The sequence below is a fragment of the Myripristis murdjan genome, chromosome 9 (genome assembly GCF_902150065.1).
Source record: "Myripristis murdjan chromosome 9, fMyrMur1.1, whole genome shotgun sequence".
NCBI lineage: Eukaryota > Metazoa > Chordata > Actinopteri > Holocentriformes > Holocentridae > Myripristis > Myripristis murdjan.
This window is the reverse complement of record NC_043988.1, coordinates 24976169-24993346: the sequence shown is the minus strand read 5'-3', so window position 1 is coordinate 24993346 and position 17178 is coordinate 24976169. Positions and strand designations below refer to the sequence as shown.

The 17178-nt window shown below is 42.8% G+C and overlaps 1 protein-coding gene across 2 annotated transcripts in view; it reads left to right on the top strand.

The window, feature by feature from the left end:
• Positions 1-1751: 1751 nt before the first annotated feature.
• Positions 1752-17178, top strand: part of msh3 (mutS homolog 3 (E. coli)) — a 48482-nt gene continuing 33055 nt past the window's right edge. Inside the window, exons 1-12 of one of the 2 annotated variants that reach the window (XM_030060719.1) lie at positions 1752-2050; positions 2167-2281; positions 3651-3943; positions 4757-4975; positions 6924-7040; positions 7178-7295; positions 7407-7546; positions 8515-8681; positions 12791-12900; positions 14533-14647; positions 15359-15443; positions 16459-16568. In XM_030060719.1, the coding sequence (XP_029916579.1) occupies positions 1910-2050; positions 2167-2281; positions 3651-3943; positions 4757-4975; positions 6924-7040; positions 7178-7295; positions 7407-7546; positions 8515-8681; positions 12791-12900; positions 14533-14647; positions 15359-15443; positions 16459-16568 (1730 nt within the window). In that variant the 5' untranslated portion in view covers positions 1752-1909. Of the gene's footprint in view, positions 2051-2163; positions 2282-3650; positions 3944-4756; positions 4976-6923; positions 7041-7177; positions 7296-7406; positions 7547-8514; positions 8682-12790; positions 12901-14532; positions 14648-15358; positions 15444-16458; positions 16569-17178 lie in introns of both variants that reach the window. The other variant, XM_030060718.1, reaches the window with a different exon arrangement.

Below are 17178 nucleotides of genomic sequence, written 5' to 3'. Positions count from 1 at the left end.
ATCAGACAATTTAATTTAGTATGTCCAATGTGCAGAAATTTCAGATGGAAAAGGTTTTCTGCTTTACCTTTGTTTTAGGGCCCTGGAATTGTCTGAAAAAATTTCTCCTCCAATCGACTCCGGCGGTCCTCAATCGGACACGGTCTCAGAGTCAGTCAATCCAGGTCACCGGCACCAATTGTTAGCTCCCGATTCTTTTGTTGAAAGCCCAAGGACAGACCGGAGTCAGTCTTCAATTTTCTGATGCAATATTTATTATGGTCACATATAAAGCAAGGCAGCGCTGGTCTCAGTGTGACAGAGCTCCCGCAGGATCTCAGTCAGAATGAGTGTCGATATCAGGAAATGATACACATTTATGTTCTTGGGCTTGGGCCTGCCCCATACATAGGTTGGACTTAAACGCAACCGAGAATAATTGGCCAGTTACCCGGACATGGACAGGCCAACCACTGTCCATGCCTTGTTTCTGGAATGTGTGATGCTATGTGTGTGAATGTTGACTGGGCGTGTATCTAATGCAACAGACCTAAATAACAAGATAGAGAAAGTACATCTGGCTCCTGCTGTGTCTGTCCTCTGCTTAGCAGCCAAGCTGCCCTGAACTATGTAATACATTGGATAATGCAAGAAACATTGAACTATACGGCCAATTGTAACAAAGTGTTCCAGTACTTCTAGGTTTTCGGCTCTTGTACATGAATGGTTGTTTCAGTCTCTTGTGGAAAAAAGGACAAGCAAAGGAGTTCAAACCTGTCAGACTGGAGAGGCCCTTTGCTTGGGAGGCTTGGCAACCCAGTCTCCCAGGTATCAATATCTATATACAGGTATACAATAAACTGACATGAAATCCACATAAGCCACATAAACCCAAATTTCAGTTATGGTTAGATGTTAGGCTTTTATTTTATTATTATTATTTTTTTAAGTGTATTACACAACAAACTCCATCTAGTCCCTGTGGTTTCCATTTCAGGCGTCTCCTAAACTCAACTGGCACTTCTTTGTGCTCAGGGGAATTAAATATTCATCAATCAAGAGGGAACCACATTTTAATGTCATTATACAACCTGTTGTATAATGACCAATAAACTTCCTTGTATCCTTGTATCCTTGTATTACTTTGGTTGTAAAAACAAAACAAACACAGAGGACCATTTCTTCACGACAGATTGTGAGTTTCTGCTGCAAAGGTAGGTTGCAAGACACAGTGTTATCATGTGAAATGGTTATGCAGACCTTTGTGTTGGCAGAATGTTTCTCAGACATGACCTCTAATGCGTTTCAACACATCAAAATGCCAGAAAATTGCCTGCAACACAGAATCAGGCAAGTAAACTTACAGGCCATATACTGTATTCGGTGGAGAATGAATGAATGAATTTATGAATGAATCAATGAATGAATTGAGGTCCATGAGCCAGAGTAATACGCAAATTTTATTTTGTAAGATCCAACGTTAGAAATAAATTGTTATTAATCACTTGAAAATAAGGGAATATACATTTCCAGTAGGATGAAATTAAAAATAATAATATTAAAATTACAATCGATTAATGTCCAAGGGGGAAACTTGACTTTGTAAGGTAGTGCATATTCTTCAAGTTGTCTAAAATATACTTATCGATCAATTGCACTTTGCATAACTTATAAAACCATTCAACGTATGAGCGTCTATCAGGGTTTTATTTCGAAAAGACTAACCGGACGTCTTTTATTTGTTTCCGGCTGTTTGACACTGCCCACGTCAGTTACGCGCCTGAATGATGTGTGCACATGCGCCGCTATGTTTTGAAACGCCGGATGACCCAGACTTTCTTTTCCCGTCGTTTTATTTGTATTTTCTGCACAATTGCCATGCATGTATTCGTGACGCACCGGTTGCACAGATAACAGCTGAAGTGCGAGCATGCCGAAGTCGCTGAAAAAGTCGTGCACCACTCAGACCTCCATCAGCAGCTACTTCGGAGGGCTGAGCGGCGGCAGCGCGTCTAAAACCCAGCCTGGGATTAACAAAAATCCTGCTGCGCACCAGCCCTCTAAAGGCAAGGTGAGGTGTGCCTGAGTGAACACATTACACACACACACACACTCGTCCAGAGAGCTAGTTTGTAAGCCAGGTGTGATGTGTGACTCCAGGCTGTCGTTTGCTTTGTCCTGCAGCAGAAGCTCTCCTCTGATGATGATTTTGGGTTGCCAAGCAAACGAACCAAGCTGTCCCACCGAGGACAGGAGGGGGAGGACATGGACTGTGGGACTGTACCCTGTCAGAGCACTAAAGGTGTGTGTTATTAAAGGGACTGTTCACCTTAAACTGAACATTGAGTCAGTATCTGATACCTGCTCAGGCACCCTTATGCCAGCCCAAACTCCATTTAGTCCCTGTGGTTTCCATTTCAGGCTTCTCCTAAACTCAACCAGCACTTCTTTGTGCTCAGGGGAATTAAATATTCATCAAACTTCTCCAAAAAGCTTGTGCCGCAGAATCATGAATGTGTTTTGTACGCTTAAGACTCAACTATGGCTCCAAACGTCTAATCATTACCTTCTACCCCCACTGACTGCACTCTAGTCTGGTTATTGCTCCCTGTCGTGAAGGCAAATTCACTTAAAAGATGATTCATATACAGAGCCACACAGCTGTGGAATAAACTTCCTGAAGACATCAAATTAATTGCAAGATCTCATTCAAGGGGTATCTGAAGTTATGCAGTGAGTTTATCTGGCATAACGGCGATGTTGTCCTTTATTTTTCCTTCTCTCATGTTGCGCTCATCAGCGCTGACAAAAATCAAGCACACTGGCTCAACTTGCAACCTTATTGACCTTGTTGCAGGAGACAAAGTTTCAGCTTCAGGAACTAGACCTGAAGAGAATCCTGACCGGACCCAAACATTACCTCCTGCAATAAAGTCCTGTTTGCAAGTTATGCCAGTGTGCAGAATTTATTGCCTGGAGTTGTGGTTTTCCCTCCTATGCACCTGCTTCAAAACACTCTGTGAAACAATCTTGTCGTATTATCTTATGTCTCCATTGCTCATCAAGGATCTAAACCTTACATTTCGCTTAGCAGTCATCTGTAATTGCTATGGATCATGATTGGGATTTTTACCTTTTTGTTATTGTCAGTGTTTTCAATCCCTTTATTGTCTTTGTCTTATGTATGGTACACGTGAAGATTAAATGTCTTTTGCGTTCTTGGCTCATGGGAATCCTTAAAGAAACGAGAACAGTAGCAAGTGGAGTTATGAGCTCTTATAGGAAATTTGTCAGACATTTTGTGCTTTTTTGGAGATGAAAAAATGGACTTGTTAACTTCATTACTTTGGAAGAAAATTGAGAGAAACTATGTGGGTTTACTTGTGGAACTGCTGACCCTATGAAATTCAGTTTTGACTGACTATGGATTATTGGGTTTTCACCCACACACTTGATATATAAAGTGGCTGTTTTGAATATATGGGAGGGGGGACGCTTTGCACTGGCCATTTCTGCTTGCTTCAGCAAACTCAAGCTGCTACATTGCAAATTCACAGAAAGGCAATATTCATTACTTTAAAAGCAATACGCAGTTGGGCTATTCCCATGTGGGTAAGTTTACCTTGACAGTCACAGTTTCCACTGCATCATTGAATTTTTTACCCCCGCAGAGACCAAGGTACCTTCGTTTCGAGGAGCAGGTGGCCTCTGCTCCTCCACCCTGGAGAGGCTGAAGGCCTTCACCTGTGCAGCTGAGCCTGGTGCCACAGACAGTGGGAGTCACAGGGAGGAAAAGGAGACTGATGCTGATGGCAACAAAGTGTGTAATCGAGGGAGTACTGCCTGGCTTTCTCATGACGTTAAAGATCAACACAACAATAACACGAGACCTCAACAGAAAGAGGAGGAGCAGAGTGATGAAGATGAAGAGGTCAAGGAGAAGCAGGGCTCAGTTCCAAAACAGGTACTGCACTGTTACCCTGCATGATTATCACTAGAGCCAGAAAAACACTGTATAAGATTTGGACCTGATACACATATTGGTATTTGGGGAGAAAAAAAACTGTATCTGTATTGGCTGATTTCATTTTCTAATCCACAAAAACACCATTTAAAGAGAAATCTTCCAAGGTTTGTAATCACTTAGAAAAATAAAGATATGGATGCTTTATTTTACAGCTAAACAGTAAACTCCTTCTTAACACAGTCTGCTCTGCTCCACCCTCTGCTCAGCTGTGATATGCCGCTCTGCCTACTTAGGTGCTGTACAAAGTATTATAAACAATTGAGTCTATTGTTTTTAAATGATCTCGTTGGTTTTAATGCAGTATGTGCTGTATTTTTTAAAAAAAAATAAATTATGGCCTACATAAATGCCGCTACGCTACGTGTGTGATCAGCCAATATCTGACGATAGTTTCAGTAAACCAATATATTGATCTGGCTCCAGTTGTGACAATCCTGTCACCAACATCAAGGCATGTTTTGGGTGGAAGGTAGGCGTAGAACTACAGAAACCATCCTTGAACCAGAGGACTTCAGTGTTAACAAGCATCCGACCTGTTGAAATGTCCTTGAACAAGCACCGAATCCCCATCAGGGATGTTGGACTCATCCTCAGCCTGGAGGGGTTTAAAGCAAAAAAACAACAATCCGATCATGGTGCGTCACAGCAACATCACAAAGACCAGCAGCATCATCAGGGTGTTGCCAGCACAGAATGTGAATTACAGCTGATTAATGAACTGTACTTTCTGTTTCTTTGATCTTCTGCCAGGGGCTTAGCCTGACTCAGTTTGCCAAGCCAGGAGGTGGAGGAGGAGGAAGAGGTGCAGAACAGAGTCCTCACTCTGACGCTAGCGCCCCCTCTAGGCGCTCTAAGAGTGTGTTCACTCCTTTGGAGCAGCAGGTCATCCAACTCAAACAGCAACATAAAGACGCCTTGCTGGCCGTGGAGTGTGGATACAAGTACAGGTTCTTTGGAGAGGATGCAGAGGTATGACCCAAGGGCTTGCATGAGTGTTGTTGGGAAGTGAGTGAAGGGTATCATTCCTAAACACTATGGGCCCTATCTTGTGCCACCCGCTATCCGCTGCCACGACCCGCTACCCGCAAATTGCGGATTTAGGAGCTTCCGCTATCCCTAAACGGTATCTTGTGCCACCCGCTACCCGCTATCCGTTATGCCGACTGCATCATTTGCGCCTGGAGGTGCGTTGTGGGCGTGTTTCATGCGCTATCCCTAAAGTTGCTATCTTGCGCACACATAGGATAGCGGGTGGTCCTGACCACCCGCTATCCGCTTTCCCTAAAGTTTGGGCTGTTAGGAGAGCGCGCCCAGGCGGCTTCAATGCGCGCCCCGACGGAGCCTCACCATACACATGGTCGGACTGATACCGGGACGCCGCCGGAATGAACTGAGTATATTACTCATATAGACTGTTTAGAGGAAAGACTGTTTTAATTGGACACTTACGCCAGCACGTTTTATTGTTTTATCATAAGCCAGCAGCTGTGCTATATTTTTATTATTATTTTAATATTTTATTTGCCCAATCTACCTTGTCAATAAATTAGTTTACACATAGTTCCCCCTCTGCCTCTTGTGTGTGGTGTGTGACCCGGGGATTTTACTCAATCAGTACAACCTTGTGACACGTCCACTTGGACGCATGTGGCTCCATCTCCCGAATTAACTCGCCTATAATATAATATATAATATGTATATAAAGCCAACTTGCTTTAGCCTCAGTAGAAGCCCTGAGAAAATCTACCTCCCTCTCTCCATCGCGGGTTTAGGATTTAGGATTTAGGATAGCGCATCCTGCCCTTAAAGGCAATGGCACCTGGCACACTGATTGGTTTAACTGGCGTAACGCCCAAAACACGCCTATACATAATATAGCGGGTAGCGGAGGTGTTTTGCGGATAGCGGGAGGTGCACAAGATAGCAATTTTACGGGGGAACGCCTCTTCCTAAATCCTAAATCCGCAAATAGCGGGTTTAGGGAGTCTGGCGCAAGATAGGGCCCAAAGTATCCATTTTGAGAATTTTTTTATTATCTTAAATTCATGCCTGTATTTTTACAACATGCATGATTATCTGATTTTGTGTTTCAGCTTTTTAAAATTTTGGATAGCTTGCTCAGACATGTCTTATCTTCCCTATGTCTGATGAAAGCTTTCTGAACGCACACATTCATTTTCAGAATGTTCAAATCTCCCCAGTCCCCCGCTGGCCTGCACTCACATTGCCCCAACCCCAACCGTACTTAAGCACGGTTGCCTCTGGTACGTACGTCATCACGTTGAAATATGACACGCATGGCTCTACGTCGTCATAAATCGACTTTTGTTTTTAAGCGGTTGCAGCAGCACAATGGACAACGACACAGTCAACATGGTTGATTATTGACTACGTGAGGCGGCGATTCGCAGTTAATTGTGCTGCACGCATAAAACGATTTTTGCAGAGGCAGGAGGAAACGCGGGACGGACGGTTGCATGATTTACGTCATATCCACATTCGCGCGCTGCATGCGTGACTGAGCATGTGCTTGTGTATGAAAGCCCGTACCGTACTGAAGCACACCTCCTCAAACCGTGCCAGAGCGGAGGAAGTATAAGGAACGGAGCGCTCACACTAGTCAAATAATCTGGACTTTGGGGTCAAACGTGCTTGGGCATGGTACGAATGGCCTAGTGTGAGTGCACCCTAAGTAAACTTTATTATCTCCATGGGGCAATTCATTGTACTGACAGCAGAGACTAAATATATTCTTCTTCTTCTTCTTCTAACAATAACAACAGTAATAATAATAATGACAATAATAATAACAATAATAATAAAGTAGAGAAGGCACACTAGAAAATGGATATAATTATAACTGTGCATCAGAACATAAGTAGTTTCATTTTCCTATCTATAATTTGTGTGTGGGCAGATAGCTGCAAAGGAGCTGAACATTGTTTGTCATCTGGATCATAATTTCATGACATGCAGCATCCCTACACACCGCCTGTTTGTTCACGTAAGACGGCTGGTGTCCCATGGACACAAGGTATAACATTTATTTTGCACATTGTTCATATTAAAAACACAATAATACCCAGCATCACAAGTATGGCTGTTTTGTCGCTTTTTGCTAAGTTAGTCTGTTGTCTGTTGTCTGTTATCTGTAAATTGTTTCATTTCAAGGTTGGTGTGGTGAAGCAGACAGAGACGTCGGCGATTAAGGCCTCGGGGGCCAATAAGAACGCTCTGTTCACTCGTCAGCTCAGCGCTCTCTACACCAAGTCTACTCTGGTGGGCGAGGGTATCCTTTTAATGGGTGTGTGTGTGTGTATGTGTGTGTGTGTGTGTCTCAAGACAGCGGTGCATGTTTTTGTCGCTCTAAAAACTCAAGTAGAGTCCTTAACAGTTTGAGATGTGAACCCGGTCTGCAGCTTGGGAGAAGTGGAGGAGGGGTCCTGCGATGACGTGGTGTCAGACCCTCCTGACAGCTACCTCCTGTGTATCAGTGAGAACTGGGACAAACTAGGGAAGCAGCTCACCATTGGGCTGGTGGTGAGTAGCATCAACACTGATTTATAACAGCAGTGCATGCATAACAGCAGTGCATGATATTGTTAAAAAGTTGTGAGCAGAGGGTAGAGAAATGTTTGCAGTATACAATATACACAATGCTTACAGTATGAAACTGAGGTCAGCTTCTGGTCATGGGTAGTAGGCTGCTTAAATCACTGGTAAATGTTCAAGGTAAATGATGTCTGCTGTGTATCATACAACAAATTCTGTACACTCTCTTACCACAGTCATAGCAGTGATGTATAGATGTTTAGCCTTTTATTTGAATTTTTGGGTCACTGCCTGATCAGCTGCAGATACCTCTTCTATAGAGAATAAAGTAAAGTTTCTCTGCTGGCCTTGTTAGATAACATTAGCTGAAGCTAGTGTGTGAGCTAGGGCTGCACAGTCATGGCAACAATTATAATCCCCATTTTGCCAAATATTGGGATCCTGACTATTAGTCATGATCATTTGTCTTGTCTGGAGACAAAACTATTTTAATACGCTTATGATACACATTGTAATATACATTATATTTTCACCTTTTTACTTTTTCAGTACAGTACTTGTCACAACAGCAGCTCTGAAGTTTTGCTTTTACTCTGTCTTGCTGTAATGTTATTTACAAAAATCCAATAATAAGTAATTACTACTTTATTACGCTGGAGCAACACTACAGTGATAAAGCAAATTTTGCACAGGATCTTTACTTGCTTGTCATCATCAGAAGTGTCTGCAAAGGACAGGTGATGATTCACTTTTTGGAAAAAAGTCCACTTTTTAGTGTTTTTGTCATTCTGCAATGCAAACATATTCTTTCACATTTAAATAAAATTTCCCCAGAAAAAATCAAACCAAAATGCCACCTGAAGGAAAAAAAATTCTTTCTCACCACAGGGTGTGCATGTGTTTTCTTTTGTATCTGAATGTGTGCTTGTATTTTGTGCATGTGTTTTTGTATTCAGGCAGTTCAACCCAGCACAGGTGACGTGCTGTTGGACTGTTTCCCCGACAGTCTATCTCGTGCCGAGCTGGAGGGCCGAATCCTAAAGGTCAACCCCGTGGAGATCCTGGTGCCCTCTGACCTCTCCGACCACACCCACAGACTCCTGCAGAGCATCGCCAGTGCCAGGTAACCTGCCATCAGTTTGTATGGGTGGCAGAAGCCAATGAGCGCCTGGCCAACACTAGGGGGCAGTTTGCACCCATTTACCACAGTATGTTCTCAATGATGCTGTAAACTGTGCTGCTTTTTATCTGTTTGCAAGTATTTGTTTATGTGTTTAGTGTGTGTTGAATGTATGTCAGTTCTGAGGGATTGTGTTTAGATTTCCCCAGACCGGTGTTTCTGCTGAAACTCTTCTGCACCCAGACTAGATTTAAGAAATTGACACAATCAGAAAGTGGCCATCAGCAGCCTGGTTTACACCACAGGGCCAAACCTGGGTGAGCTGAGGCTTAGTCATTAATAAATTGGCCCCCTAGACCAATGTTTTTGTTATACTGTTGTTAATGACAGGTGATTGTTGGATGCTGTGTAGGGGTAAATTACTGTATGAATGATGCTTGTTATAAACACCTTGAGCTGGTCTTTGAGTTATTTAAAAGTATCTTTTTTTTATGAGCCCAGCCTGCAGTGGAGCACAATGTAGATATCCTTGGATATGAGGATTTCTCTTAGTTTTTGCACCCACGGAGTAAAAAGACTCAAACCACCAGTCCTTCGTCCAACAGCTGACTGATGGCCCCAGGAGCAACAACAGTGCTGACCTGATGCTATGAGCTATTCCTGAAACCTGTTGCCTCCCATTGTGCCACCAGTCGCCGACTCTGTGCCGTCTGTCTGTACCCAGCATGTTCACACTAGCAGGGATGGGTTCCTCTGGAGGCTGCCTGCGATTGCATTATGCCGTGAAAATGAAACAAGGGAGTAGGTAGGAGTGAAGTGGATTAGGTTAGACGGAGATAGCTGGATGAATGGAGGAATGTCTGCTACCTTCTTCTTCTTTTGTCACCTTGCCTTTGTCTCTTTACTCCCTAATAGTGGAAATTTTTTAGAATTCACCTTTCATTCTGGGGATATTTTCTTTCCTTTCTTTTTCTTTTGTCAGTTTAATTTCTACTTTTGAGAAAAAAAATAATTCATTTGTGTTCAGTTCTCTCTCTCTCTCTCTCTTTAATTCTTTCTCCCCACCCTTTTTTAAACCATCAGTGTTTAGTCATTATGGGGGAAATGGGCCTGTAAAGGCCAGTCCAATTATTCTGTTTGAACAGTGCTGCTCTCTGACGTCGTGCTCATCTGTGATGAGACTCTTCTCAATTTGCAGCATGTATTATACGCGCACAGACAAGGTTTGTCGGTCCAGCTCAGACTCTGAATATTTATGACATTTAGATTCACACACAACACTTTGCTGTGTAGGTCGCTATTACTGGCAGCTTTTTTTTTTTTTTTTTTGGGGGGGGGGGGATTTTTTTCCTCCATTGTGATTCATTGGACTGAAATAAATTAATACTTGAAATGCTTAAATGGTCCTCAGATAGGTGTTTCACTGGGTTTCTACATCACCACTGTGTTTGGCATTACAACAGCTGTTGATTTATTTTAGAAACCATTTAAAAAAAAAAAAAAATACTGTTGCATCTGCTTACTACCAACCCAGGTGAATGTTGAGACCAGGGGATTTTGGTGGCCAGTGATGTTAGCTTGACAGGCTCTCTTTGTCCCTGGGGTGGGCTGGCGAGACGGGCCTCCTGGCAACGGGCTGTATGTGTGTCTGGTAATGAGTCCCTGGGAGGTTGGTAGTAGCTAGGTGCAGCATTAGTAGCCTGGAGTCATGAGTCAAGACTGGAGCAGTTACAGGGATTAGACTGAGTGAGAAGCTCACTGGCTAATGCTGTCAACACAAATGGTCTCTTTTTCTTGCTTTTTCAGACATTTTAAATTGATCACTCACTCTTATGAAAGTTAATATTGCCTCTGGGATACATAGTAGGACAGCAGCCCCACACACACGCACACTGTTTTATAAACTACGATCTGACAGACTAAAGGCTTTAACATGAATTTGCTCTTGATCTCTAAGACCTGTTTTTTTTTTTTAGTGTATTTTTGTGTGTGTCCCATAGTATTATCCCTCCTCCACCAAACTTCACCATGGCACAATACAGTCAGGCAGGTAACGTTCTCCTGGCATTCGCCAAACCCAGACTCGTCCATCAGACCGTCAGATAGAGAAGTGTGATTGGTCACTCCACAGAACATGTTTCCACCGCTCCAGAGTCCAGTGGCAGCGTGCTTTACACCGCTCCATCCGATGCTTGGTGTTGTGCTTGGTGATGTAAGGCTTGCATGTGACTGCTCAGCCATGCAAACCCATGCCATGAAGCCCCTGGTGCACAGTTTTTGTTAATGCCAGAAGAGGTTTGGAGCTCTGCAGTTATTGAGTCAGCAGAGCGTTGGCAAGTTTTACGTGCTTTGAATATCAGTGCTCGGTGACCCTGCTCTGTAACTTTACGTGGTCTGCCACTTGGTAGCTGACTTCCTGTGGTTTCTAACTTCCACTTTGCAATAATACCACTTAAAGTTGATCATGGAATTTCTAGGAGGGAAGAAATTTCACGAACTGACTTGTTGCAATGGTGGTATCCTATCATATTACTATTACAGCACCATGCTCCAATTCATTGAGCTCTTAGAATGACCCATTCTTTCACAAATGTTTGTAAAGGCAGGCTGCATGGTTAGGGGCTTGATTTTATACACCTGGCGCCATGGGACTGAATGGAAAAACCTGACGTCAATGATTAAGAATTAACCCAATACATTTGTCAATATAGTGTGTATATCAGGACTAATTGGCTAATGCTAGAGCTTTGTGCCCTGCCATGTTAGATATTAAAGGTACACTATGTAACTTTGTAATATTGAATTTCTTATATTTAGAGGCAATATACATTTTTTTTTTTTTAGGTTTTTTTTTTTTAGGGCATTTCTGCTTTATTAGTAAGGTTAGAAAGGTCTAAACACATTTTTTTCACCAAAACAAAGCAGCGAGACTGACTCGGCTATTTTAAAAGCTCAAAATCTGAGCAGCCATCAAGGTAACAGGTGATTGACTGGGATTGATCAGCAGCACTTGTGAACCTCTGCTACTTTGTTATTGTCATTTGCACATTCGAGCAAGTCATTTAATAAATATTATAACTTTAACTGAGTGCCATAATCTTTCCTTTACATTAACCTCTGATCGCCAGGTCCCAACATCTCTGGTTCAACCTTTTGCCACCAACGCTGCTTTTAATCAGTTACCACAATCAGGGAGGAAAAAAACACAAAAACTGAGTGGCTCTCAAAGAAGTGGTGCTTCACTTCACAAGTGGAGGATTATCTGCCATATCTGTCCCTGAGTGTCGCACCCACCCACCACATCTCCAGTGACAGAATCTGTGTCGCTGAACTAAAACCAGTGGAAGATCTTTGTACAAACCTGAGCCGACCCTTTGCTCTGCAGTGCCCTGTAAACAAAAAACCCGACTGAAACTCTTAAAACCCAGGCTCAAAATATCAGGTCCTGATAGGGTTGGGCTTAAATGTCATACTGCACATCTTGATCCCTGAGTAAATATCAGCAGTTGTCATTGTTCTTTTATAGCTTGTAATATGGTTGAATTGACTGGGTGAGTGATTAATGGTTTTAGTTGTGCTGCAGGCTCAATATGTGGCCTATTGATCACTTTTATGAGATCTTTGATCCCAAACCTACCAGTGGATGGAGTGAGAGATGAAACTCTTTTACATGTGTGTGTGTGTGTGTGTGTGTCTGTGTGTGTGTGTCTGTGTCTGTTTAGGAAACGGAAGAAAGAAAATGCTCCAACACCGTCCAGAGTCACGTGTTTGCCTTGGTTGCCCTGGCAACAACAGAGCAGACAAAGCAACAGGGTCCTTGAAATCAGCAGCGCTGAACCAGTGAATGGAGCAATAGGGCGATACAGGGAAACTGTGTGTGTGTGTGTGACAGAGAACTGTGTGTCTGTTTGCGTAATCCGATTTCACGAATAACAGGATGGCTAAAATGGCCAGTTTTTCTGTGTTGTGAGTGTCTGATGATCACCAGATCTTGTGTTAAGGATTCCCCTTACGTCACAATACGGATAGACACAAGCATCTCTGTCCTCCTCAGTCAATTTTAATCAGTGCTGTCATGTTATTTCTTTTGCCACAACCCTCCCCTCCTCTAGTGTGCAGGCTGATGACCGAGTGCGTGTCGAGAAGAGGGACAGCGCTCAGTTTGAGTTTGCCTCTGCAATGAACACAGTCACCGAGTTTTACTGCCATACCCAGGACACAGGTGTGTGAGTGTGTGTGATGCTGTGTCTCTTTAGTTATTTTTCTTACCCATATAACCCGTACTTATTCATAAAATTACAGATACATATGATTAAGGCACCTGAAGTATTAAAAATACAGCATATGAGCGCAGTGTGAAAACCTACTACTTTGAGCTGTTTTAATTTTTCTGCTATTATGCTTTATTTTAGATGAAGATCCCTTTGTCAAGAAACAAAATAATAAAATTGACAAAACACACATGATCTCTCAGTCCTACTTTCTGACAAACAGCGATGTAAATACACACTGTGACTGTCCCTAGTCTGGTTCAGTCTAGTTCCCCATTTTAACCAGTGGGGGACTACGTTAAGTATGGTATAGTATAGTAATATAATATAGTAATGAGGTCATTCAATCCTCCTGTTCTACCCTGCAATGCAAAGTGTGCTAACATTAGGACCAACATTATCAAGTTCACACATTGAAAGCCTCGCTTGGTGGAGGTGCCAGAAGAAAGTGGCGGTGGGATTCACACAAATGAATAGGGTTCTTCCTGTGTGACTGTCTACAACCAACGAACCGCACTGAGAGGACCCTTTACTTCCTCAGTGAAAAAAGGTTAACTTTGTGTGAGTGCCCGTCCATAACCTTTACCTTACCCTTAACAATTGTTGCTGAGAAATAGTCTCCTCAGATCACAGAAATATGGCAATGGCCCTGTGGCAGCGATGGTGAGGCTGCCATGTTTCATCAGGGAAGAACAAGCGTCCTCTTGCGACAGTCCCATGGTTCATGCCGGCCTCTCGCTGCGCCTCAACAGCTGCAGCCAACCACTACTTAAAGAGTGACTCAACACCAGTGGAAAACGTCAATTGCACTGCCCTCTAAAGGTTGCAGCTTTCAGGTATGCTCGACTTCTGGCCACACCCAATCAGTGATGCGGCTGTGGGTACCTTGCAGTTTGACAGCTGCTAAAAAAAAATACCTGCAGCCACATCACTCATTGGGCGTGGCCAGAAGGAGGACATGCCTGAAAGTTGCAACCCTAGAGCAGAGGTTGTCAAACTAATTTCACTATTGTACCCTTTTGAAATATTTTTTCAGCCAAGAAACCCCTGACCAGTGCAAAACAAAACAAACAAACAAAAAAAATTGGTAGAAAAAAAGCCTACATAAGAACTACAATACAGTGCCATTAGTGTCTGAAACAACAACCTGACACTGATATTTGGAAAACTGAATGTAAAATGTGGTTTATCAAACTTGAATTTACATTTTATTGAACTTATTCTAGCATAGGCTAATTATTTTAGGAATTATGCATGACTGATATTTGAGTTATTGTGTTGACAGAGAGGATATGTGGCATCAGCAGATGTGACAGTCGTCGGGGCAAATCCATAAAATCCTCAATGAACAAAGAGAGCCGTCTTGTTCGGAGGCACATGCTTTAATTGAAAAGTGATTTCCGTCTGGATTTCGTCTGTGGAGAAGGGGGGAGCTTGTTCTCGGTCCATGGATGACGGGGACAAATGATCAATAAAGCCATTTGACTATGACAGAGTGGGGATGTCTGAGGGGTGGACCTATGACTCACAGCTGTTTTTTGTGTGTGTGTGTGTGTGTGTGTGTGTGTGTGTGTGCGTGCCAGGCTCCCGGTCATTGTCCAGTGTAGCGTCACTGGAGAGCGCTGTGATCTGCTGTCTTGGGCCTCTCATCCAGTACCTCCGAGAGTTCAATTTGGAAAGAGTTCTGTTGAGTGACAGGTATGTACAAATATACTGTACATACACACAAAGACGGCAAGCATCACACTGCAAAAACTCAAAATCTTACCAAGAATATTTGTCTTATTTCTAGTCAAAATATCTCATTACACTTAAAATAAGACATGATCACCTCAGAATTAACTTGCTTTAGACAATTTTCACTTGTTTCAAGTGAATTTTGTTTCATTGGCAAATTTTGCCAATGAAACAAGCAAATTTTCAAGTGAAAATTCACTTGAACCATTCACAGTTCCCTCTGGTTATGGAGGCCTTTGAGTATCCTCGAATTTGGAGAGGTGTAATCCAGACATGGAACGTCAGGGATTTTGATCAATTTCCCAGTGAAGTCAGGGAATATCTGCAAATTTTGAAAATCCATCACTTTCCGGGAATATACCAGACCCTCGTATACAATTAGTTTCACACAGTTATTACTTAAGATTGCAGCTTTTAGCTATTTCTTTCCCACATACTTTTGAGAATTTATAACTTTTCTGACTTTACAGAAAAGTGAAAAAACAACAGGCAGACAGGAAGAACATTTTTCAGTCATGGAATTACTTTGACTTCAGTTATGGAAAGCGATGAAAAGTCATAAAAGGTTTCATCAGGCTGATGTTGGAAACTGTGATGATCATATCTCAAAAGCTCTTGCCACAATAAAATGACCACCTTTTGCTGTTTATGGTTACTGTGCGGCTCCTGTAGCTCCTTCCGGCGTCTGTCCTGTGAGTTGGAGGGTATGAAACTCAGTGCCACCACCCTTAGGAACCTGGAAATCCTCACCAACCAGGTAAACACGCATCTCAGCTGCTAGTCATTGTAAGTTATGGCCCCTTTTCCCCCGTAGCTTCACCGGATATGGCCTTTTGTTGTTTTTGATAAGAATTGAATGGGTGTACTTTAAAAAATTGTATGTCCTGCTTAAGCAAGTACTGTTGCGTCCACTTGTGTTATTCTCCTTGGAAGAAAATGCATGTCCATTTCTTGCAATCTAACACAGTGAGTGCACTTTTAATGCACATCGGAAATTTACAGGTCAGATAATCTGAGTTCTTAGTTGAAATGAACGCAGCATAAGATCCCTGCACCTGAAATTGCATTTTGCACTCAGTGGCTTTGACTCTTTTCCAAAAATCTTTTTTTTTCTGCTGCTTGCTTTATACTTGCTACTCTCCCCATTTTTCCTGTCAGTAAAAAACGCTCAGGATGGACTGATGGAGAGATCTAGTGGTACTTGTTTTACTTGAGCTTTCCATCTTAGCTATTTCACAGCATGTGTGCATATCAACAGTGGACTATCTAGAAATGCCACGCAGCTTACCATAGGGACCGGCGCAGATACTTTCCTGTCCAGGTCATGAGAAACATCCAGATGAATTTTGTGCAAGTTGGGGAAATCAGTTTACACTCTTGGTTGTGCCATGGGCTGTAAAATTTAACGGGTGAGCTATATTGTAATTTCTTTGATCACAAAAATGTTCAGTGACTTGTCAGCTTTGTGTGGATGACAGCTCAGAAGTTCAGCACGACTCTACCGTGGTGAGAAGACAGGCTGGCATTTGTGTCAGACAAACAGACACAAAGATCCACACCACTGCAAATTCAAGCCTTCTCATCTGCCTGCCTTGCACCTCTGCTCACGTCTTCAAGCAATAACATCGGATGACTTTTGCTTGTGCTACTTTGACATCTTGAAACTGAAACCTTCTGCTCTTTACTTGTTGCAGCACAGGGGCTTTATATGCAGGCTGTGTGTGTGTTGTGTGTAAGCCGTGTCCTCTTTGTATGTGTCCGTTCTCTTATAGACAGATGGAGGTGTGAAAGGCAGCCTGCTGTGGGTGTTGGACCACACACGCACTTCGTTTGGGAGGAGGCTGCTGAGGAAGTGGGTGAGCCAGCCTCTCACAGACCCACAGTGAGTACCACTGTTACGACACAGCTGTTTGCACTGGTCATCCAGCTCTGTAGCGATTCTGGTGATTTATTTTCACTGCTTAAAATCAAGCAAAACATGTCTAAACACCTGAGGCCCTTTTTCATCTGTCAGGGGGGAACCTTGAACTTTCCTGAACCTGGGACTTTCGAGTTTAGGGACTGTCCTTTTCCAGTGCAGGGAGAACTAATCATGCAGGATAGCAAATGCCCTATAAAAGATCTTAATATTGGTCTTTTTGTTGACTTACTTCACTTTTCCCTACTGGATCTCAGATTTTAGTATCACCCCCTGAGCAGGGCCTAAATCACGTTCCAGGAACTGAACCCGTGTGCCGATGCTAATGGAGAAACTTCTGGAATCTGTCAAATAGCCTTCACAGCACCACTCGCCTTGGGAAGGTCTTGCATTCGAAGAGGGTCATAGTCTGCTAGGTGAGGCACTCTGGATCAGATTGATGCAGCTTTTTATTAACTTTATTCACTCTCATTGTTGGAGTAAGCTGCAGTGGGAGTACAAAGTAAATGCATGCAATAAGTGCAATGTTATAACTTGACCTTAAAGATGAAATTACCGCTTCAGCATTGTAAAT